The sequence below is a fragment of the Labrus bergylta genome, chromosome 19 (genome assembly GCF_963930695.1).
Source record: "Labrus bergylta chromosome 19, fLabBer1.1, whole genome shotgun sequence".
In the NCBI taxonomy this organism is placed as follows: domain Eukaryota; kingdom Metazoa; phylum Chordata; class Actinopteri; order Labriformes; family Labridae; genus Labrus; species Labrus bergylta.
Genome location: NC_089213.1, coordinates 17,283,518 through 17,307,478, shown reverse-complemented (window position 1 = coordinate 17,307,478; position 23,961 = coordinate 17,283,518). Strand labels below are relative to the sequence as shown.

The 23,961-nt window shown below is 41.3% G+C and overlaps 1 protein-coding gene across 7 annotated transcripts in view; it reads left to right on the top strand.

Moving 5' to 3' along the window:
- The window catches only part of LOC109994625 (cytoplasmic dynein 1 intermediate chain 1), a 56,369-nt gene extending 35,597 nt beyond the window's left edge, over positions 1–20,772 (top strand). For all 7 annotated transcript variants that reach the window (XM_020648059.2, XM_020648054.2, XM_020648053.2 and 4 more), the window contains 7 exons: positions 4,446–4,592; positions 7,347–7,460; positions 7,622–7,755; positions 8,179–8,323; positions 14,005–14,145; positions 17,088–17,213; positions 19,973–20,772. In XM_020648059.2, the coding sequence (XP_020503715.1) occupies positions 4,446–4,592; positions 7,347–7,460; positions 7,622–7,755; positions 8,179–8,323; positions 14,005–14,145; positions 17,088–17,213; positions 19,973–20,083 (918 nt within the window). In that variant the 3' untranslated portion in view covers positions 20,084–20,772. The remainder of the gene's footprint in view (positions 1–4,445; positions 4,593–7,346; positions 7,461–7,621; positions 7,756–8,178; positions 8,324–14,004; positions 14,146–17,087; positions 17,214–19,972) is intronic.
- The last annotated feature ends 3,189 nt before the right edge of the window (positions 20,773–23,961 follow it).

The following is a 23,961-nucleotide window of genomic DNA, read 5'->3' as shown; positions in this document are numbered from 1 at the left end:
GAAGTCTATTGTCTAATCCATTTGTTTTGATATTAAGGATATTTTTAAATTTAAATGAAAATAAGTCCCTTAATCTTGTGGATTCATTATCGTTAGACATGGTGATGCTTTCAGAGAGTCAGAAATAATGAAGGGAAAAGATCCCATTTTTATTTTCTTACTTGCTAAGTTTTTGGTTTGGACGATTAATACGACAATCATATTTGTTAGATAGAAAAGAATCTATCAGCTGCTTAGCTTAGTTTAGCATTAAGATTCACAACTAGGGAAAACAGCCCAGCTGGCTCTAAGGCTGTGGTTTTAGTCTAAGCCGTAGTATTATTTATTCAATATACAGATGTTAAAGTGGTATCAACTTTTATCGAAGTCTGTAAGAAAGAAAATAAGTGTGGCTGTCAGCGTTAACACGTTAATCCCGATGAGATTAAGGTATATATGAATGTGTTCATTTTTCTGTCCTCTTGAGCTGTTTTCATTTACTTTTCCATCTCTAACAAGTTCCTTTTTTTGCTGGTTGAGTTAATGTTGTAACCTTAGTTCGACAACAACCTCCCTATTTTCTTTCAAAATAAAAGCAGGTTGGTAGCCAAACAGGAAGTAAAAGGAACTTCAGTTTAAGACAGTACAAAAATACAAAATAAAAGCTGAAAAAACTGTTTTGATATTAAAAACAATGGATACTCAAACATGTGATTCAAAATGCAATTTACTATTGAATTTGAGTTTAAAATCATGATTTAAAAAAATCATTTGTCAGCCCTAAAAATAAGCATTTTAATCTAAATGAAAAACTTTGACTTTTAAGAAAGACAATAAATCACTGAACTGCTTTTGATATTATCCAAGCTGTTTCATTATTGCTTTCCTTTCTCTTTCAAATATTTAAAATCAAATAGAGTTTCACTCCTTTTTGAAGACTGATTGACTTTTTCCTTTTATCAAACTATTTCATGGATGTCTATGTTTGAGTGCAGAGATTACAGAGAGGGCAGGATTATGTTTCATTGTGGAGTCTGATGAATGACAAACAGACATCAAACAGCAGCCCATCAGACAACCACAGAGTGTAAAGGTCATCACAAAACCTTGTGATACTTAGAGTGGTCAAGCTGAAGTCAGACTCGTGCATGTACATTTTAGTATAAGTGTTATAATCTTATCCTTTCCTTTTGATTCTTTCTTTTTTTAATCTGCCTCTCTGTATGCAGAGGTCAAGTAAGGAATATTCTGATAACAATCCAAATACATGAGAAAACAATGATAATACTATTGTAAATGTGTTTATCTGTGCTAGGGTTTGTTGGGCAGTTGAATGTTGTTTGTACATTTTTTTAATGTTGTTTTTTTAACCACTAAAGGTTATTTAAAGTCTGGACATCTAGAGCAGCTCCCAAAATGGTTCGTCTGGAGGCCGTGACTCCTCAGAAGAAAGAAAACAGAGAAAGAGAGTGTGCAGTGTTTTCTTTTCCTCTGGTTTGTTTATCGGTCTGTTTTTGAAATGAACTGGGGTTTTGGATTTGGCTGCTTCACACATGGTTTGGCTGCAGAGACAGAGAGAGGTGGGGAGGGGTTGCTTTTGGGAGAGAAATAAATTGTTTTATCATTATGAACTTGCAGGTTGTTTGACATCAGTAGGCTTTTCTAATGGATCTTCTGTGAGCAGGAACAACTGTGAGTGTGAGTGAACGGTTTTTGTTTCATGCTGTGATAACACCTTACAGTATCATTGTTCTAAATGAGTTGATTTGTGCATTAAGGTCAAGCATAATAATAATCAGGGCTGTTATACAGATGTGAAAAATAAAATGACTATACTGGCAACCATGGATGCATTCCCTAAAAAACAGAAACTCCCATAGTCACATGTACTACCTGTTGGAGTGGTAACAGCTGCTCCCTGAAATCACTATGATCACACTGCTCACTGACACATTCATGACTAGTGGAAAAAGCATGTTCGTGATGTGAAAGCCGGTGTTTTGATATTCATTCATTTTTTAGCCACACAGTTAGTCCAGTTGCTTCCTTCAACAGATCATTTATACACTCATCACTCTGTGTTTGAATACAAATATTATTTTTAGATAGGATGTGGGTAGATTAATTAAAGTCATAACTATATGTAAAATAAATGAGTGATCAATTTTATTTGGATCCTTAAAAAAGGATAAAAGTTAAATATTACTGTCTGTTTAATCATCAGTTAAATGTATAAGATCCATCAGCAACTTTTGTAATGCACAGAAAACTGTTAAAAGAGTAGTCTGTAACTCTGACACGTAGTGTTTCAAATGGGTACTGCAGTACATTGGAGAGAGCGGTCTCCCACCCCCCTTCCCCCTCCTCCTCCATAGAGTCATTGCACATGTGAGTTGCCATGTCGCGGAAATCGAAGCTTCAGTGTTTAGCCAGCTCTGCATCGGCCTTGAAATCTTCTGGGTTCTAACCTCTTTTTTCAAAAGCATCTCCAATATTTATCCTATTATTTATCCTATCCCCCGAACTCTGAACTCTGTCTCTCTCTCTCTCTGTCTCTCTCTCTCCGCACCCTGCTGACCCCCCCCCCTTTCCCCTGCATATCACCTCACACCCATCATCCCCCCACCACTCCTCCTGGTCACACACACACATCTCTCATCCATCTGTATTATTGTATTATAGTATGTTCATATTATGTCCATATTCTTTATATTATCTGTAAACTAGTATAGCATGCTCACTGCATCTTAATCTGTATATTATTAGTATAGCATGCTCACTGCACCTTAATCTGTATATTATAATCCTAAAAACACACTTATTTTGTAGCATTACTTATTTATAGCATTTATTTATATTTATTGCATCCCATTAATCCAGCCATCCAGATTTACCTAATAATTCACTTTTTTTGTCTACATCTGTAAATTTTGTAATTACTGTACATAGCACAGACTCTTGCACTTTCTGCTTATTTGCACTTCTGGTGAGATGCCAAACCTCATTTCGTTACTCTATACTTGTATATGTGTAATGACAATAAAGTTGAATCTCATCTCATCTCATCTCATCTCATCTCATTAGAAAAAACAACAGAGGCTTTTTAGGTCGGGTAGTTTGCCTTGATAACTGGTTGATGTGGCAAATCAAGGGGCATCCAAAACGGCTTTGTGGGGTGCTTTAACACCGGCTCCTCTCTCTTGTCAGAACAAATATAAGTTAAGATGCAGACAAAGACTCGCAACACTATGGCTCCCAAATACTTATTTGATTGCTATGTGCATTTAGACGAACACAACGTTTCGGGCCCGACTCGGCTCTTCCTCAGGTGCTCTACAGAAACAGGTTCAGGTGTATAGACCATTACGCACCAGAATGGACACATACAGTAGAAGGAGGACATGCTGTCTGCTGTGGGGTGTCAGAGAAGCAGACACTTCAACATAGCATGTTTCCTTAATGTCTGATGATATAGTAAGTTCATTTCATGATTTCATCTGGTAGATATCTTACATGTTTCTCCTTTCATGTATTCAATAACATCTTACTCTGTTAATATAAGGATTCCATTTGGACGCTTCTAACGATGAATAACTTTACTTTAACACACAGTGTCAGACCTAACATGCCGTTTTCAGGAACTCTAAAACTGTCAACGATAAAATCTATGAGTGTGTTGGGCAACAATGCTTTTGCGAAAATGCACCCTGCATGTTTTTACAGTCTGGCTGTTTTTAATTGGGATGCATGCCTGTGAGCTTCTTGTTCAACGCTCTCTTGGCCCTGTCATGTATCTAATTTATCATTGCTGCTTCACTACATTGAAGGATGAAGGGGTAAATTTGTCGATGTGTAACACCACTTACCCTCCTGGAGCATTTTTCTCATAAGATCGTAGCACAGATGCTTTAGTGGCTGTGGGTCAGGGAAGGTTAGCTGCTGCACGCTGAAGCCCATATGGGACGAGCACTGAAGAGGAACCAAAACGCAATAAACATGGCACTGGGGAGGGAGGGAGTTCAAGGGTGCGCTTGTCATGATGGAGGCTACAGTGAGCGCTCCAGTGGCTGCTGGGGTTTTGATGCTGTAATGTGAAACGGCTGGTGGAAAGAGGACTACAATTCCCCTCTTTGTCTGGTCTCCGCCCTAGAGTCACCCCTCTCTCCTCTCCTCAGCGGACCCTCACCATAACTGAACTCATCATCTTCCCTCTCCGTCCATCTCCTCGTGTCTGCCACCCATCATGCAGCCTTGATCACTCACTCCTGCTCATGCTCGGCCTAGCGTTAACTGTTTTCATTCATTCTCTGTTTTTTGCTCTTTTCTCACTGTTGGCTGTTTTATCGCCATTTTTAATCAGAAAAAAATTGGATTCTGTTCCTTGGTCTGTTAGTTCATGTCAACATAGCTCTTTAAGAAGTGCTCCTATAAAATATACTCCCTTCTTCTCTCTTTCCTTATCTCAGTCTCCTGTAGTATCTGTCGGCTTTGCGAGGTTTCATCCCAACCTGGTGGTGGGCGGGACTTACTCGGGACAGATCGTCCTGTGGGACAATCGCAGTCACCGCCGGACCCCCGTCCAGAGGACTCCTCTATCTGCTGCTGCACACACTGTAAGGATGTCTCCAATACCAGTCTGACCCACGGTTCAAACCCAGTACAGTGACTCAAAGCAATCATTGATGACGTGGCAGCACATCACAGACATTTTTAACTTTGACACAGTTACAAAAAAATAGAACATACAAAAAAAAAAGATCAGATATTTGTCTGTGATTTACATTTTATCCTATTTTCCTACTTGTTTTCTGCCCTGTTTTGTACTTCAACTCTAAAATGATTTCAGAATAAGTTGATCAAAAGAAATCAGTTAATATAATCATTAATCCATTAGGTCAACTATTAATCAGAAATAGGATTTACTCCCTCACTTTACTTTTTATATATAATTGTGAAAAAAAGCTTCCATTGTTGTCCAGTTTGTGGATTCAGAAAGTCAGTCAAAGACAAGAAGTTATTTTATTATTTTGTCATGGTCTCCAAGAAATCAAAGACATGTTTCACTCTTTTTTTTTTCTTTCTCTGTAAAGACTTTTAATGTGAAATACGAATTAAAAGAAAAACTGATTTGATGTGAAAAAATCATGAATGAAAATGATTGTTTTGTTTCCCCTGGTGAAATAAGCTCGGATCGAATGTCATCTCTTCCTGTAGGGCTTTTGATAAGAGTTAGGAAAGTCCTCTAATATGTTGAATCATATCACATCAAATATTTCTAAAAACACTGCATGGCATAATTAAGGCAAGACCTGCAGCTTTCTTACGCAACCGCACACTCAAACACTCACAGGAAAACTCACAAATACACTCAAACGCATACACACACATGCAGCAAACTCACACACTCAAACACAAAATTGACTTGAGCGGTCAGATCTTAGACAGATCCGTTAAGACTTTCCAGCTCATAGACACTCACCTAATTACTGACCACTGTACTGTAAACAGCAATATGTTCAGACCAGGGGGGCCACTGTAAGCACACACACACACACACACACACAGACACACACACACGTCTACATACCATCCATTATGTACGCTCAAACTCTTAATAATGAGACCATCGTTCTCATCCTCTCTGACCAGCCAGCTAGCAGACTGTTGATTACTGAACAGCTTCTTTGTGCTGCTCGTTACACAGATCTGTTACTGCCCAGTAATGACATAATGCTTTCACATACTGCTGTGGGTTAGCACTACGGCGCATGTCTCACTGCAGGGTGGCATGTCTGTTAGCTGCTGGTCCATAAAGTATGGAATGATGCCATGTGTGTAAAGGAAGAATTTCATCATCATCATCATCATCAGCTCCATTCTAAAGCCATCTTTAACATAAACTTTTATAAATATAAATTATACATTTTATTGTATAGCCTTCTTTATTTATTTCATGGTACAAGATGCCAACAGTGCCGATAGATTTTTATCCTTCTCATATAAAGTATCAAAGTAGTCGTAGTACATGTTCTCTTGTTGAGTTTTTTTATTTTTGGCAACTTCTACTTTTGCTCCAATACAAAAATCAGTACTATTACCGCAATACATTTCCCCAAGAATCTTCATTTTCTCGTTATTCTCCTCCTGCTCTGCTCAATTCAGTTGAACTCTAGCGCTCTTTCACTCTCTCTCTCTCTCCTGTGCCTAACACTGTGCACTCTCCGACACAAGGAGCTGCAGGAGACGAGAGATGTCACAGCATTCATGTCCCTGCCAAAAAAAAAAAAAAAACACCAAACAACTCATTCTCTTCGGATGGTTGTTAGACAGTCGTAGGCTGAGGGTAAGAAGTTAGACCCTGAAGTAACTTTGTGATCACACAGCTTTTATGCGATCCGTTCAGGCAGACAGACAGTTAGACAGACAGCTGCACATAAAGAGAGACGAGAGAGAAACTCCAGCAGGCAGTGGAGAAAGAGAAAGCAGAAGCAGATGAGAGGTAAATAGTGAAGACAGACAGTACATTGTCTTAATATTGCAGTAACCTAATGCATTTATCGACTCGTTTGAATAAATATTGAATGTGCCTCAAATGTGAGGTACACATCTCATTTTATTTTCAATGATTGAGACATGAATCTGAATGTTAATTCAGTTCCTGGAGTTTATAAAATAGCATTAAAATAGGGTTTGATTATCCCAAAAAGAATCCCTGGGGAGACGTGGGTGACTTTGAGTTATCTTGTTACTCCTCTTAGAGGTTACTGTTGGGTATTTGTAAGTCACTTTTTGGTCTATCCTGTAGGTCTGTGGCTAAGTTCACTGAGAAAGAGATGACCCCTAAACAGGTTTTGTTCTCAAGCTATGGTTGCTTTTAGCAAAATCTGGAAATGTCTCATTTTGGTATTTGCAGGTTGCCTCTAAATGACTAAAACCAACTCTGAACAGATGGACTAAGTAACCATGTTAAAAATGTGTTTTTTTTAAAATTGGAAATACTTTGGTCTTCTTTAAGTGACTGAGTTTGAAAGGTAAAAATATTCTTCGTAATTCACAACATTGTGACCACTTCCTTTTTTTATCAACATCCTATACATGTACTTTTATTTTCAATACAAAAAGAAAATCAATTTCCATGTAATAATTAGTATACTTAAGTACAAAACATATGAGAAAGTTATATATTAGAAGATATATGTTGCTTCTATCAAAGTCATTTTCTGGTGGTCTGTACTTTTACTCAAGTACAGCTTCCTGCTACTTCATCCACTATGAGTGCTTCTGCAATCTCTTGAATTGTGATCTCAACTGTTTGTGGCTTTATCGCTTCTGTTTGTGTGTGTGTGTGTGTGTGTGTGTGTGTGTAGCACCCAGTGTACTGCGTGAACGTGGTGGGCACCCAGAACGCCAACAACCTGATCACTGTGTCGACAGACGGCAGGATGTGTTCCTGGAGTCTGGACATGCTCTCTCAGCCGCAGGTACACAATCACAGTCATCACATGCTGTAGCATACGACGCACACAGACAGATGCCAACATGGCAGTATTTAGTTCTCTGGGTTCATTTATCTGGGATAACATGTACCTTTTATTTTAAACCAACATTAAAGCTTCCTGCTCGTGTGTGTGTGTGTATGTAGGAGACCATGGAGCTGGTGTACAATAAATCCAAACCTGTGGCGGTGACAGGCATGGCTTTCCCCACGGGGGACGTTAACAACTATGTGGTTGGCAGTGAGGAGGGCACTGTGTACACTGCATCCAGACATGGCAGGTGGGTGTACTGAAACACGTGTGAGCAAGACATTACAGACAAACCTGTGCTGGATCACTTTTTCATCTTTGTCTTGCTGTTACAATATTTAGCTTAAATAATTACAAACTCCATCACTGTAAGATCATTCTGCAAAGATTAAAAATGTATGTAGTCAGCAAACATTCATTTTCAGTGTTTTTGTCTTTTGCCTTTAAAAAGAACAAAACAAAGGGAAAGCTCTAGGAGTTGATTATTTTCACTCAATTTAAGGAGTTAATTGTTTCACTTTTAAACAAAGCTTACATGCTGTGCTGTAGTTTTACTTTCGGCTTCCCCACTAAAGGCTTCACTGTTAGATATGTAAACAAGTTTGGAATATTTCTACATTGCAGAGCTGACTGATTTATTTATGTGTCCCCCACCTCTGTGTTGTCCTCTCAGTAAGGCCGGTATCTGTGAGATGTTCGAGGGCCACCAGGGACCAGTGACGGGCGTCAGCTGCCACAGCGCCGTGGGCACCGTCGACTTTTCACACCTCTTCATCACTTCCTCCTTCGACTGGACCGTCAAACTCTGGAGCACAAAGGTATGGTGTTAAAGAGGAAAAGGATGTGTGTGTGTGTGTGTGTGTGTGTGTGTGTGTGTGTGTATGCGTGCGTGTGTGTGTGTGTGTGGGGGGGGGGGGGGGGGGGGGTTGATTGTGGACCCTGAGAGGTTGAAGTGAGAGAGAGAAAGCTGAGTGCTGTAGGTGAGCAACTCTTTGGAAATCAGTTTTTCTCTGTGTGAGTGTGTGTGCGTGCGTGAATAAGTTCTATCACCAGGCGCGTGGAAACTGTATGGGTGGTTATTTTTACCTGAATTTAGTCTGCCAGGCTTGCTGCGATCTGCCCCCTTTAAGGTAACTAATGATATAGACACGTCTTTATAGCCAACATTAAAGAACAGAAGAAGAAAAAAGTGGAGGATTTTCCTGCCAGTCAAAGGTCAGGGCAAAACTCCCTCACAGTGAAATGAAAAATAATCTCTAAAGAGGTGTGAACACAGTGATATTAGGCAACAGGAATTGAAGGTTTGCATGTGATGGAGTCACTGCAGTAACGCCCAATGAGTAGCAGAAAGCATGTAGAAATCATTTAAGCAGCAAACTGCTTTAATTCAGCCAACAAGGACCGTCTTCTCAGTCATTATTTCTGGACAATGTTCTCTGTGGGCAGTATAGATCCCCAGCTGAGGCTATGTGTTTAAAAAGGTGTTTGAAACGGTAACGTTAACAAGCACAGTTCAATTAAGTCCATTTAATTGGACTGCTGTCTTTGTCCCGATATACAAGCACCGAGGGAGAATCTATTTATTGATGGAAGTTTGTCCGACTCAGCTATGGTAGGTTGCGATACTTCTTCTGCTTGACCTTTAACTTCACATACAGAACAATCAATAAACAAGTTTGCATGTCCAACGGGGAAAACATCGATTACTTAACAGCACCGTACATTTTGAATGAAACAAAAGAAATATCTGGTTTTCGCTTCAGCGTCTTGTTGTCTTCCCGGCTTTCTTCTAAGAATCTATACAGTTTGACTTCCAGGGAAAAGCCTGCGGCAATAAAACAACTTTTTTATCATCATTAAAGAAACTGGCCTAAAAGTTCTGTCCACATAACTGAAATCATTGTTTCCACTCTGTCCAACTGAGTGGGCGTGGTCTGTTCGTGATCTCAATGCATACCCTCTGCAGTTAAATCAGATCAAATTCTTGTGTTAGCTTCGATTTTAAACATCATACATCTCAGGAACTTTGACTCACTCAGTTACTCTTACCCAGACGCGCGCTCTCGCTCTCTGTCATTCTCAGGGCGAGTGCTCCTCCTCCTTTATGTTTCGTGACCTTGTCCACTCCAGGCTTTTGTTCCCCTTTCAAACCCATGTCATGAATTCCATTTGGCAGTATTTCAGTGGAAGTAAAAAAGAAAAAAAAAGAAACTAGTGAGTTTTTTTCTGCCAAAGTGGGTGTTGGAGAATAGAAAAGTTAGTCAATATAGTCAAAGAAACTTTTCCAGAGAGTGGGTGTCACACAATGGATTTACTCCCAGGTACATTTGTGGTGTGCTAAAGCGTGATTATAAGATATTTCAATGTTACTCTCATTGAGTTGAAATGAAGATCGGTCCAGTTGATGCAAACACAGGAAGAAGAAAAAATGTCATGGTTGATGGTAGAGGTCAAACTAAATTTGAAGGACAGAGGGATCCGCATGAGGGTTAGTCAAACAGCTAACACAGCCAAAAATCAAAGGGAGACTATTTCAGTATGAGAAAAATACATAATGCATGTTGCATAATACTTCAGCTTTATGCAGGATCCAGTTACAGTGTACATACTTGTAATAATGTAACTCACGTTTGCATGCAGCCGCTCCATAAGTCTTGTGTGAAGACTCCGGTGACACATATTAAAACACATTTCTGTGGACTTTTCATCAGAGGAATGTTTTATTTTGCAGGATTTGGGAATTCCCTTTCCTTTGAGGGGCACCGCAGGAATGTGTGTCTGTCTCTTATCCCGTAGAACCCATATTTGTGTGTTGGCAGGCGGAACACCTGAGTGTGTTTGGATGGATGTGTTCACACCTCTTGTGCACCTTCAGCGAGCTGCCTTTGTTTATCTAAAATCCCCTCGAGGTTTTGCCTTCAACCAGACACACACACGTTTGCCCTCACGGTTCTACGGTTCTGGAAGAAAATAAAAAAAGGTGTCGTACAGACGTCTGCTGATGTTTTCATACTCCAGCGGTGCAAATATTGTGGTTTGTGAAAACATTCGGAGTGGGCCAGAGGGCGAAGACGTCGCGACAGCTGGGAGTGGGTTTATGAACGTGCATGACTTGAAATATCTCACTCTCTTGAAGCCAAAACCAAAATCTCCTAAGTGATTGGATGAAGCATATTTGGTCCAGTTTGATTTAATGAAAGGCCAGCATCACAGTCAGCTATGAGGATTGTTACAGAGTGTTGATAATATATCAGATAAGTGAAAATGGTTTTATCTTAAGGGAAGGTTTTTATTACTTATTTTGTAAATAATTAAAGAATCTCAGTCGCATCAGTGTGTGGTTCTTATAGTCTGAATTGAAGCTGTCAAGCTAATAGGATGTTTGTGATCCAGATGCAGGAAGGAACCAGAGAAATTATACGACTTATAGAGATGAGATGGTCGGACCAGTGTCTCTGACATTTCAAGAGAAGTGATTCAGGACCTTAAAGTTACACACAGGTCATCAGTGGGATTCTATTAGCATGAAGATAACATCAATAGATAACATCTGGATTCTTTTGATATTTCCTGATATCACCAAGTCTGCTAAGAACTTGTTTTAATGACATGGAATTCAGCAACATAATAAGACAAAATCTTAAGCCCATTTAATGCGATCGGTTAAATATATATGAAGTATCAAAGAACAACAAATGTATGTATCCACATTTTAAATTGTAAACTTAAAAAAAAAAAATCGAGGGGGCGCTGGTGGCACAGTGGATATTTATGGAGGCTGTGGTCCTCCAAGCGGGCAGCCCGGGTTCGAATCCGACTTGTGGCTTCTTTCCTCCGTGTCATTCCCCACTCTCTCTCTCTCTCTCTGGTTTCCAACTCTATCCTACGTCCTAGCTCTCCAATAAAGGCAGAAAATGCCCAAAAATAAATCTTAAAAAAAAGACCCTGAAATGCCACATTTCTCATGCTCATGTTGAAAACTGATGCTAGCCGGGTCAGGTCGTAGTGTTTCTTCAAACTACCTTGTGACAGCTTAGCTTTTTTGTAGCCTGTGCTTTGTCTGTGGATCCAAACTATACCCACACTGCTTATTTAATCCTGAGGGGAGTAAATATGAAACCACTATGATTTCACATTGTTTGGTCAATAGGATCAATCTGCCTGCTTGCCAACACATACTAGGCTGTTGGATGGAAAGAGTAAAAAAAAAACACAGGTGTCATGACACATCTAAAGTCATATCTTTAAAACGATGATAAGGAATAATGTTGTTATATCGTGATAACAGAATGAGTAAATTGATGAATAACTATCCTAAAAGCTCTTAATTTGTGGTCAACATCTAAACCTCTAAAATCTTTATTTAACTTGCATCTATTCTTTTATTTTCTAATCTGCTTGCAGTAAATCTGCTGCGTTGTTACTTATTGTGTACTGTTTGTGTGATGATTTACAGTTCAGACCTGCTAAAGCTTGCCAGATCCCCAGCACAGGAAAGATAATGACAAGCAGTTTGTGAACTCGTGGCGCCGTGAGGATTAAGCTTCATTTTAAGATTACTCTTAGACTTGTTACTGCACATTATTGACCAAAATCACCTTATTTAAGAGTGGCAGATTATGGATAGACTGCAGTAAAACAGTAGTTTTGCATTTTGAAAGATCACTAGATAAATCAGGGCCTCTCAACTGTGATTGTTTTGCTGCTTATGGAACATATTTGAAAAAGCGAGCTTGAAATTGCATCAAAGGTGATCATCCAGCTAGGCAGACTAACGAAAAAAAAAGGAAGAATATCATTTGGTAAAAAGAAAAACTCAAGGCTGAGGATTAGTGGTTGAGAGTAAGAGTCGTAACAAGGGACAAAAACAAGGAGAGGACGAGAGAAAGGAAAGATAAACAGGAATCGTCCAGCTGATCGAATGCTGAACCTGTGTGATGAAGTAAAATGACCTCTGCTGTCACCCGCCGTCTTCAAAAACAGGTTCAATCGAGGCTTGAAATTGGTTTGGCTGTTTGTTTGTGTTTGTGTGTGTGTGTGTGTGTGTGTGTGTGTGTGTGTGTGTGTGTGTGTGTGTGTGTGTGTGTGTGTGTGTGTGTGTGTGTGTGTGTGTGTGTGTGTGTGTGTGTGTGTGTGTGTGTGTGTGTGTGTGTGTGTGTGTGTGTGTGTGTGTGTCCTGCTATCTGTGTGCAGGTCTCACAGCCTTTTAAAACTACCGCGGAGTGAGAGAGTGAAGGTGATGGAGAAAAAGAAGGAATGAGAGAGGAGGAGGGAAAGAGAGAGAGAGAGAGAGAGAGAGAGGGGACTACATTCCTTTATTTGCTCCTCCAGCCAACCTGTCTCCTCTCCTCCTCCCCTCCCTCTCTACCTGTCAGGAATGCAGTTTGTAAGCCTCTGGAATCCTAACAGCAGCTCTGAGACACACAAACACACACACACACACACACACACACACACACACATGCATCTGTATTAAGCCACATTCCCACACTTCTTTTATTTATCCTCCATCTTTAATTGCAGCACAAGCAGAAGCCTTCAACCATTGGCTGCAACCAACAAAGTCAGAGCTCAACGGTCAAAGCTCAACAAACTTAAAACCTTCGCACAAGACCAAAATACATGCCACATATACAAACATGGTGGCTTTGAGTGCAAAAACATCTCACTCCAACCCCACTATAAAATACCTGCAGGATTAATGTTATGCATCTACTTTTTCTAGACTCATATAATGTAACCATGTAAGCTTATCCGAGGTTTTATTGGAGTTTGCATCTATTTTAGCCAACGAGAACTGTAAAAAAATAAATAAATAAATAAAAAGAAACTGTTAGGGATGTGTTTCATACCACTTCAAATGACATCATCATCAAATAGGTCGTCCAGCACGGAGCTGCATGTGCAACATTTGAAGCATTTTTTGAATTTATCTTATCATATTTGTTTGTATTAAAAGACACATGTAAGCTCTTACAGTTTTGTTGAATAACTTTTTTGACTCTTTCATATTGAAATCCCTACGGGGCTTTAAAATCAGTCGCCTCCTCAACCACACACACACACACACACACACACACTAACATAGACTTTTGTGTCCAGTTTTTTGTCCATTCTCCACCCTTCCTGTTCCTCTCATCTCTTCCCTTCCTCTCTCTCTCTATCTCTCTCTCTCTCTCTCTCTGTCTCTCAGACAGCTGTTGTGTTGAGGTTACAGTACACCTTGTGGAGGGGCCCTCCCTTTCATCTCTCCCAGCGGTTTTATGGTGCTGTGTGAATGTGCAAGGCTTTTTAATTAGGCTCTGCACCCAGACAGGCCCCAAGGCTGAGGCAGCGCCACTCTGTCTGAAGCTCTCTCACTCCCTCTCTCCATTCCTTCTCTCTCTCTCTCTCTCTCTATCTCTAGTGTGTCATCTGCTGTAATCCCTAACTCTCTCACTCTTTTCCTCTACAGTTTTTTTTTTTTATCACACCATATCTTCATTTCTCTTTCTTTCAGCACAATAAGCCTCTATACTCGTTCGAGGACAACGCAGACTACGTGTATGACGTCATGTGGTCGCCCGTGCACCCTGCTATCTTTGCCGCCGTGGACGGCATGGGCCGCTTAGACCTGTGGAACCTCAACAACGACACAGAGGTATGTGCATGGAAACAGGTCACACAGAACATGTTTTCTGTGTCATCTCCCTGTGTGTTGATGTGTGTGTGTGTGTGTGTGTGTTTGCTGTCGCCTGTTGTTGGGCCTCGTCCCTGAACCGCACGACCAAACACCCAAGACTTATCTACTCCCGTCATTCCCAGCACAACCACCACCAGCTCCTCCACATCCCTCCGTGCACCAACACCCGCACACGGAATTCAAGATTCCCCCCATGGGCGTTTCCAGCAGTCCTCGCTTTAAATCACACTCAGCGACATCTCCCCACCCAGATGTGTCCCGCTAACATTCCTGCAACCCCTGTCCAACTCTCAGGCAACCTCAGGACCCCGCCACCTCCTCTCATCCGCCTCCCACACTATGTCCCATCAGTGAAGCGCACACATGTGCAGGAGACCTCAGTCCGCAGTCTCATGCTGAAGATTCAAATCAGTGCTGTGAGGGAAGGTTTATTTTTAAGAAGGGGGTATCTGAGGCCACGGCAGGAAAGAGCATCATTATATTATTCATTATATGGAATGAAAAAATATATATTTTGTCTGAAATGTAAGAAATGACACATTTTTCCCACCCAAAAATCTCAAAATCTTGAGAGCGCTCAAGTCTAAAATACTTACAGCTTCTTCTTAATAAAAGTAATAACTCAACATTTTATGAAACAAGCTATGTAGCTTATTTTCCATGTTACATTTTCCACCTAGCGTTTTTTTTCCGAGCAGAAAAGCGCTGGCTGTGTGCTCGGGAACGCTTGCATGAAGCGTTTGTGAGCTGAGAATAAAAGTGCTGTATGTCCCCCCTCTCTATTTGACAACAGCCTGTTGACAACTGTCGCTGTATGACTGACACGGCTCTGTTTCTTTTTACTGTATGTTTTTTATTTTAGATTTTATTTCCCGATCAGACACGGAGCAAAGATGATGTGGGTACTAGACATGATCTGTAAGCGGCGAAACTACAGGGAATATCATTATACATTTGGAAAAGAGCGCCAGTGACGTCAACGGCGCCTTTCTGAAATGTTGAAAGATTTTTAACTTGAGCGCACGGAGCGGTCGCACAAAAAGGTGAAGTGCTCGGAAAAATGATGCTGTGCACTGCCTAGGTTAGCATAAAAAGTGGAGAAAATCTCATTTTGTTTCTTGTTATTTGTAAAAACTTTTGAGCGCGTTGGTGCCTGTCTGTTGTTATGGAAGAAGAAGACGTCCCGAAAACTTTGATCTGTAAAAGTTGCAGTTCAGAAATCTTCTGAAAGTCTGCATCTGAAAATCATACTTTTTTTTAACATGTCTGAAAGTGAGTACCAAAACCTTTGATCACTCAGGTAAGAGTACAGATAAAAGGATCCTTCATTCTCCTTCGCTCTTGGTTTCCATGGAGACAACATTCAGTGCCTTCAACCTAAATACCAGTCCGCATAAGATGCTCTCCTTCGTTTCCCATAATGCTCTTTCACTCTTCTTATTTCTCTCATTTTCTGGCAGGCAGGCCTCTCTTGCTGTCCACATGAAATTCACATCTCAACTCCAGGGATTTTATGTTACATCTCAGAAGTCGTGTCTCGTATAATCTCTCTCGTCTGCTCTTGTTTGAACTCTGACTCTCTCCCTCATTGATCTCATCGGGAGCTTCTTCCCTCTGCAGCACACATGACAAGATTCCCATGATTCTCTCAACAGCAGCCTTTTCAGCGGCAGAGGAAGAGTTCATTATCGACAGCCTAACTCAGCTAACAATGTGCTTTATGAGAAACATTTGCTCCGACAAACACACACACACACACACACACACACACACACACACACACACACACACACACACACACACACACATAAATACACAAACGGATGTACTGAACCCATGCAACACACATTCACTCATACACAGTCAGTCTAATAGCAACAGACTTCCATTGTTGGCGTCATATTAAAAACACACAGTCATAACGACACTAACGGAGCAGTGCAGCTCGCCTGGTTCTCATTTCCAGCAAACACACACTCACACACACACACATACACACACACACACACACACACACACATATACACACACTCACAGACACACACATACACAGCCAATTTAAAGCGCTCAGTTCAGATCCACTCGGGCGGAGCGAGGGAAGCTAGCAGGCTAATGGCAGTCAGTCTGTGGTTAGCACTGCTTTAAATACGCAGAAGCTCGGTGTGTGAGGCGACATGAAGCCAAGGCCTCTGTCTCCACTGGTGACATGTGTCAGACTCGCCCGCCACATGTCAGGAACAGTTTATGGAAACACTGCAGATGGTTTTAGGTTTTGTTTTTTTTAAAAGGTGCAACATGAGCACTGCTGTTTTCTAAAAAAAGAGCCATTGGCCACAACAGCAAACATGGATGCAGTTATTATACAGTACTTGTGTGAGTCCACTGTAGAGAGAGAAGTTTTTAATTAGACGGACATGTTTGACTTTCCTCCAGAGTGTTTGGATAAAGCTGTGTATTTAAAATGAGATTCAATTGGTATAATGCTTCTGTTTTACAAAAAACATGGAGAAGAGCTTAAACGGCATTAGAGCCTTTAAATGTAAAGAAACATAGATGAATTGGTTTGTGACTTATTTACAACCTCAATCATTCATACTCAGCAGGTTCATTTACAAAAGAGGAACATTTCAAATGTAAACAGCTGTCACAGAGAAGTAGTTGTTGTTGTGGATGTTTAAAAGGATTTTAAAAGTTGTAAGGAAGTCAGGCAGTGTTTGAACTTATTCAGAGTGAACTGTGAAAAACATGGAAGTTCTGTGGAAATCATTCAAAATCAGGACATTTCTACATAACACTCCCTTATATGGACATGTCAAATTTGTGTGTCATCAGTGTGATTTATACTCAGACAATTTGAATGAATAATACATTTGATTTGTTTTCATTGTTTTGTCCACCAGGTACCGACTGCCAGTGTGACCATTGAGGGCGCATCAGCACTCAACAGAGTCCGCTGGTCGTCAGGAGGGAAGGAGGTGGCGGTGGGCGACTCAGAGGGTCGCGTCTGGATATACGACACTGGAGAGGTACAGATGATGAGTAGATGTAGATAAGCTGCACCAAACTACTACTATCCTTTTCTTTGTCTTCAGAAATACAGGCAGAGTGAGCCCTCCTTTTTTCTCAGGCATTGTTTCCACCACTTCAGACTCATTCTGTCCCATCTGAATCATTATGCCTCATTGAATGTTTAACATTTCTGGCCGTTTGATGTGCTTTGAAGAATATTGGGTGAGTACAGTGTTGCTGGATTCACTGTGCGAGCTGTGCTGCGTGCAGCTGGTGTTTCTCGCTGGTTTCATTTACAGACAATCAAGATTTAATTACCCCCACGGTGCCAATAGCCTGAGTGAACGACAACGGCCAGAATTTATTGCACTGCAGATATTAAGTTGCACTCGAGTAGATTGAGAGATTCTAGGGACGCATTTTGGAGTTGCTGGCGCATCCGTCACAACTCATCTTTAATTTCTCTCTCTTTCTGGATTTTGTGTCAAGTTGAAAGAAAAAGTACTGTAATGTAAAATATGTATATACATGCGCTACCATTGCTGTGTTTAATGTATATTTGGTCCACTGACTTCAGTGAAAGACTGGTACTATAACAGCAGAAAGTGCATTTTTTCAACAGTAAAACCTCCACACTCACCACAACCGATCATTTTAGGTCCTTCAGCTCTGTATGTTTACACAACTGTCAGCGTCGCCATGAATGTATGTGTTTGATTTTTGTCCCTCCCTGCTTCATGTCCCTGTAAAATAGCCTCCACAAGACCGTCACCACAAAGCGGCCAACCACCCTGCCTGCATCTTGTATGTTCTCTGATGCTCGGAGGGCTCTGGTTAGATTCCCCCAACGTGAGGGCATGTTAGCCTAGCCGCTCGGCTAATTTTAGCGTCTTTCTGTAGTGCGGTACGTTTGAGAGAGAGAGGCTCGGTTGAGCTGGTGGCGTCCACTCTGGGGTTGATGGTAACAAAGAGTCATCAATAAAAGTGAGCGGTGGTTGATGGTTTTATGACCTTGAGGACGTGTGTGTAGTGTGTGTGTGTGTGTGTGTGTGTGTGTGTGTGTGTAATGTGTGTGTGTGTGTGTGTGTGTGTGTGTGTGTGTGTGTGTGTGTGTGTGTGTGTGTGTGTGTGTAATGTGTGTGTGTGTGTGTGTGTGTGTGTGTGTGTGTGTGTGTGTGTGTAATGTGTGTGTAGTGTGTGTGTCTTTGTGTGTGTGTGGGTTTGCTTCTCTAGAAATTCCCCCCACATTGCTAAAATTAGGAACAGCATGTGAATAAAAAGACCCTTGAGCAGCTCTTGGAAATCAGAATAAAAAAAAATTTAATTCCAGTATTATCTATCTGGACACAAATTAGCTTAACTGATCTTTCTTTCTTTCAGAATCCTTTCATGAGACAGAACTCCAGCAGATCAGGGTCGGGGGCCTCACGCTGCTCCATGACTTGTAAATGTTTTGGACCCTCTGCTTGTAAAAGTTACACAAAAAATCCCAGATTGTTTCTTGAGCTTATTGTATTCTGTTCAAATGACGCTAAAGCTGAAGTCACTCAGAGCAGCATATACATGAGTTTCTGGCTGAGCCCCCCCTGCTGTGGCCAGCCCAGCTCTGTGGGGGGTTTGGGGGTGGGTGAGGTGGTTGGGGGGGGGTCAAAATGGCTGCCTCCCTCCTCCTGGTTCCTGTTTAATTACAGCCTGGCCACGCAAAGCGGTTGCAGACAGCTTGGGTGGCGGCCGCGGCTTCTGTCCCACTCGTTCTGACTTCCACAGTGCTCAACACGAGGCAGGCACTTAAAGAGGAACAGTTCCGTTTGACTTCCTGTATTAACCCTTTACGATCGGAGCAGCTCATTTTTAGCTCCATGAGGGCTGTGGTGGGACGGAAATATCTCAGTAGTCCCTGATGGATTATAACGACATTTATTTCAGACAAACTTTGAGATGTAAGAAGTAAGATGTAAATAAATATTATACTTTTTATAAGTGATAGTAATTTTTGATTATATCCCATCATTGTCCCCTGGCAGTACTATGGTATCATTATGGTATTATCTCCAGCCAGGAAGTTAAAAAACACTTTTTATGCCTTTATTGAGAGAAAGGACAGAACCAGAAACCTGTAAATGAGAGAGTGGGGAATGACACAGGTGGAATTTAAACCCCGGCCGCCCGCCTAGAGGACTATAGCCTCTGTACATGGGGCATGCGCGCTAACCTCCAGGCTATCTGCACCCTGCTAGATAATCATTTAGAGATAAAAGCTCATTATTATTTGATAAAAATTAGATAAACCCCGCCGCTTGTTCTTCCAATTTTGACTTTTTATCTCATCATTGGGATTTTGGACCACAATACTTTTTCCTAACCATCTTTAATTATGACTTCATCTGACTTTAAAGTCACTTCATCTCAAAACCTTTAGAGGTTTTATTTCATAATTTTGACCACTCACTGTACATGTACATTTTTGACTTCTTATACCAAAGTTATGTTTTATCTCATTTAAGCATATTAGCCGTATCTACCTATCATATTTACCTCTTTTTTTCTCAACATTTATCTCAAATTTACATGTGGATACTTTGTTAAAAAGGGGGTTTGTTTTTATTTGTGCATCCTCCTGGTTATTCAATATGATTGTTTGGTGTGATAACAGTAAGAGAAATATATGGCGCTTTGTTACCTAGCGACATCCAGGTGTGGTGGCTTCATATCACACAGGTTTCCTCCCTCAGCATGTAATGCCATGTCCTCTGTGTTTCCCTGTTGTTTCCTACAGCTGTCAGTGGCTCACACTGACGACTGGGGACGATTTGCTCGTACCCTGATGGAGATCCGCGCTAACCGGGCAGACGGCGAGGAGGAGGGGCCTATGGAGCTGGCTTCATAGAGCGGGACCAAAGCAGAGGGAATCAAGACGCCTGGTGTGCTTTTATCGGTGTCACTGTAGCATGAGCTTCTCCCTCACTTTAGTTTTTGTTTTCTCACTTTCATGTGCAGTTACTGTCAGGTCGTATTTCTGCGTTTACCGTCTTGTAAATGCACTCTGTCTGTTCATTGGTAAACTGTTGATCTTTACAGATTCGTCCTACTTATTTATTTGTTTAATGACTTAAGGTGATGTGTTGCTTGCAACCTGTGAGCCTGCAGTATTTACCAAGTGGCAGTCTTTTAGCCTTATGAAGTTATGTGTACTGTAACAATGCTTTGCACTACTGTGAAACTCGAGCAGGGTCCATAGACTAGTCATGTTTACAATCTGTCACGTCCACTTTATGTTGTGCTTCTTTTTCTCTGTATCATGATGCCTGCATGCACACACGTTCCTGAAATATTACAGATGCATAAACATGAGAGGTGGTTGTCATGGTGATGTGTTCACGTGTGGATGCTGTGGTTGTGAGGAAATACAGAAACTTAGAAATAAAGGAATTGGCACTTTGTATTTTGATTCTAAACGGGAGCAACACCTGTATATTATTCATGAACTCTTAGGATCATTAAGAGGTATATTGTTCTGCTGAGTGCTCACTCTCAAACCTGCTGTGTTTACTATTAAAGCAGAGCTGATCAACTGTTGTTGCTTTCTCCTCACTGCGTCCTAAATGAAACGCCTTAAACCTACTAATTTAGGTTTCTCTTTACAGTACACATGTACACAAACACACTCCGAGTACAAACACATTCTGAGTACAAACTCTAAAACTGACTCACTACGAGCAGAAGTTATCAGCTGTCTGTGAGATATTTACACAGCTACAAACATATACACCTGAAACCAAACATCTGAAACAATAGAAATTTCAAACACTTTTAAAGCAGTGTCTTTACGTGTAAGTACTTTTTGGTCATATTGTGTGAGAACATTTGATCAAATAAACACACAATGGAAAGTAAACTCAGAGAAAATGTGTGATGTAAACATGTTTGAAAACATGTCTCTGGATTTCACACATGTACATGAAGAATCAGTCTTTCTTATGTTGCATTGTAACCATATGAGGGATGTGCTTTTATTAGAAAGTAGCAAAATGCTGCTTCTGAATGTACTTTTTTAATTATCTCATACAAAAGCAAGCAGGGAAGTTCATGTTTAAACTTCTGCGACGTGTGCAACAACTGCAAGAGTCCTACAAAGAGTTCTCAGGCTGGACCTCATGGTTGCTTAAAGAGTAAGAGTAATAAATATTGTGTTGGTAATATTTAGAAGAAAAAATGTAAATAAGTAAACTACCAACAATGACTTGGTGGAAACATTTGAGTCCTCTTTTTCACTTACCCCCTACCCATGGAGGTTCAGTGGGAGCTCATGTCGGAGGGGGCCACCTCCCTCTCTCCTCCCCCGCTGCTGCCGCTGCTGCTGTCGCCGCAGTACAGCGTGGGAGATGGAGTCCAAACTTTCTTTGGATGCCAGCGAACGTGACCACAGCCAACCTGAAGCCTCCGATGTGGTCGGGGTTGGGCGCCGGCAGGCTGATCCGAGACTTGGGGGTGGGCTCTAAGCCAGCAGGCTTTCTGTGGTTTGGCGTGATGGAAGAGAGAGAGAGAGAGAGAGAGAGACACACACATGGGGGGAAGCCAGAGGCATAGTGAGAGAGTCCAATAAGGAAGGAAAGGGAGAGAGATGTGAAGAGTGGTACAGGACAAACAACTTTTTTTATTTTGACCAAATACTAAGTCACTAATTTTAAATTGTTTTTATCCCACATGCTCGAAAATCGAAATTGGAACAGTTCAACACTCATCCCTAAGAGGGGAACTTGTTGCTTTGTTGAATTTAGGCCAAACTGTCTGAGTTGCTGCCAACACAAAAACAGTAACAACAACAAAAAAAGTAATTACAACTCAAAATCAGCAACAACAAAAAATGTAATTATCAGTTCTGCATGTACAAGATGTAAGTGCAACACATGACTATTAAAAGAAAAATATTTGTTCTGAGAGGTAAACTTTTACTCTCCCCTTTTTGAACTTTATAAGGTAAAAAGATTTTTTCCTCCTATGTGAGGAGGAAAATGAGCTTGTTTGAACCAACAAGTGGTGAAATCGGCGTTCAAGTCTAATGGGTGCTGCCAACCCTGATAACTGGGCTGCGAATTCTCAAGTCATACGCAAAGATCTGAGTGTGAGCTGCAGTCTAAAACTATTGTGCATAGGCCTTTTTGTACCTGTGGCATTTTGCTTTCCCATTGTAGAGGAGAGCGGACACACACCGGGAGCAGGTAAGAAAAACAAGAAATTAACCCTGGCCTTTATACATCAAACATATTTCTTATTTGCACTGTAACAATTGACTAAATGCACTTATTTTGTCGTATTGCCATTAGTACAACTTTTTTTGCCTTTGATATATAACATTCTTTGAAGAATACTTAATGCAATTATTGATCAGAATTGTGTTGTAAAGGTTTTTCAGGGCCTCAAAGCATTTTTTATTTCCAAAATTAGGCTGCATTTTCCTCCCGTTTAAGAACTGATACTCTTTGGTTTGGTTTCTGACTTCCTGTTCTTCAAATTTGATACAGCACAGCAGGAGTCCATAGGCTACAGCGTATGCCACTTCACACTGAAGCGGTAATCGAATTGACAGAGTAAGAAAATGTGCATGTTTACAACATAATGGAAGTTCAACTACTGAAGTATATTTTCATGTTTGGTTACAGATGTGAGTGAGACATGGTAAAGGCTAAGCTAACCCTATCCACAGCTCTTTTCCCAATAGTCTAATCTCTGAGAATCTTCCAGAAAACAATACAACAGGCCGCTGTAAATGGCCTGACCGGCACGTGCTGCCACCTGTAGCCTGCTCGTGGTCACATCTGACAGGGTCACAGGCTGCTGGCCTGCCTGTGGAGGAAATTACATGAGCTGGTTTAGTCCTGTGACACTTTATTTATAACAAAGTGTTTGATTCTAAATACAGCACGGAACAAGTTGAGAATCAGCCAAACAAATGAATTGATGTGTAATAAGCAGCTATATGCCTTCCAATGAAATCTTGTGAATCATTTGTCTGATAGAGAGGCTTTAGCGGGCTTTGTTCCCGCTTTAAAAACACGTCATCTTGGATCTCGACCATCTTGCAGAGACTCTGACTCGTTCATACACAAAACACAAGTATGGGCCAGTTCTCCCTCACTTCACCATCAACCAATCCATACCACCAACGAGGCCATTATTTAATCTCTCTCTGTTTCTTCCTTTCCTCTCTCTGCAACTCTTCTTACAGCCCGTTTGAAAGAGTCCAGACAATGGCAGGTAATGAGAGCAGTGCACACTGTGCCTCATGTGCCGGCGGAAAGTGACTGAGGGGAGTGACTGCAGAGCCCCCACTCCAGCCACTTCAGCCGTGAATGGACTCAATCATTGATGGCTCAGTCATTACCATCAACTGCCCTCTCCACTATTTACTCTGACTTCTTGGTTTTTGTAACGGCCAAACGAGCTATTCAGCAAGCCTAATCAACTCAGCGTTAGGTAGAAGACTGGCACCCGGAGGAGACTGACCACCTGCGCTGAAGAGAGAAAGTAGAAGAGAGGAGAGGAGAGGAGTGGAGAGGAGAGGAGAGGAGAGGAGAGGAGAGGAGAGGAGAGGAGAGGAGAGGAGAGGAGAGGAGAGGAGAGGAGGAGTGGAGAGGAGAGGAGGGGAGGAGTGGAGAGGAGAGGAGAGGAGAGGAGAGGAGAGGAGAGGAGAGGAGAGGAGAGGAGAGGAGGAGTGGAGAGGAGAGGAGAGGAGAGGAGAGGAGGAGTGGAGAGGAGAGGAGAGGA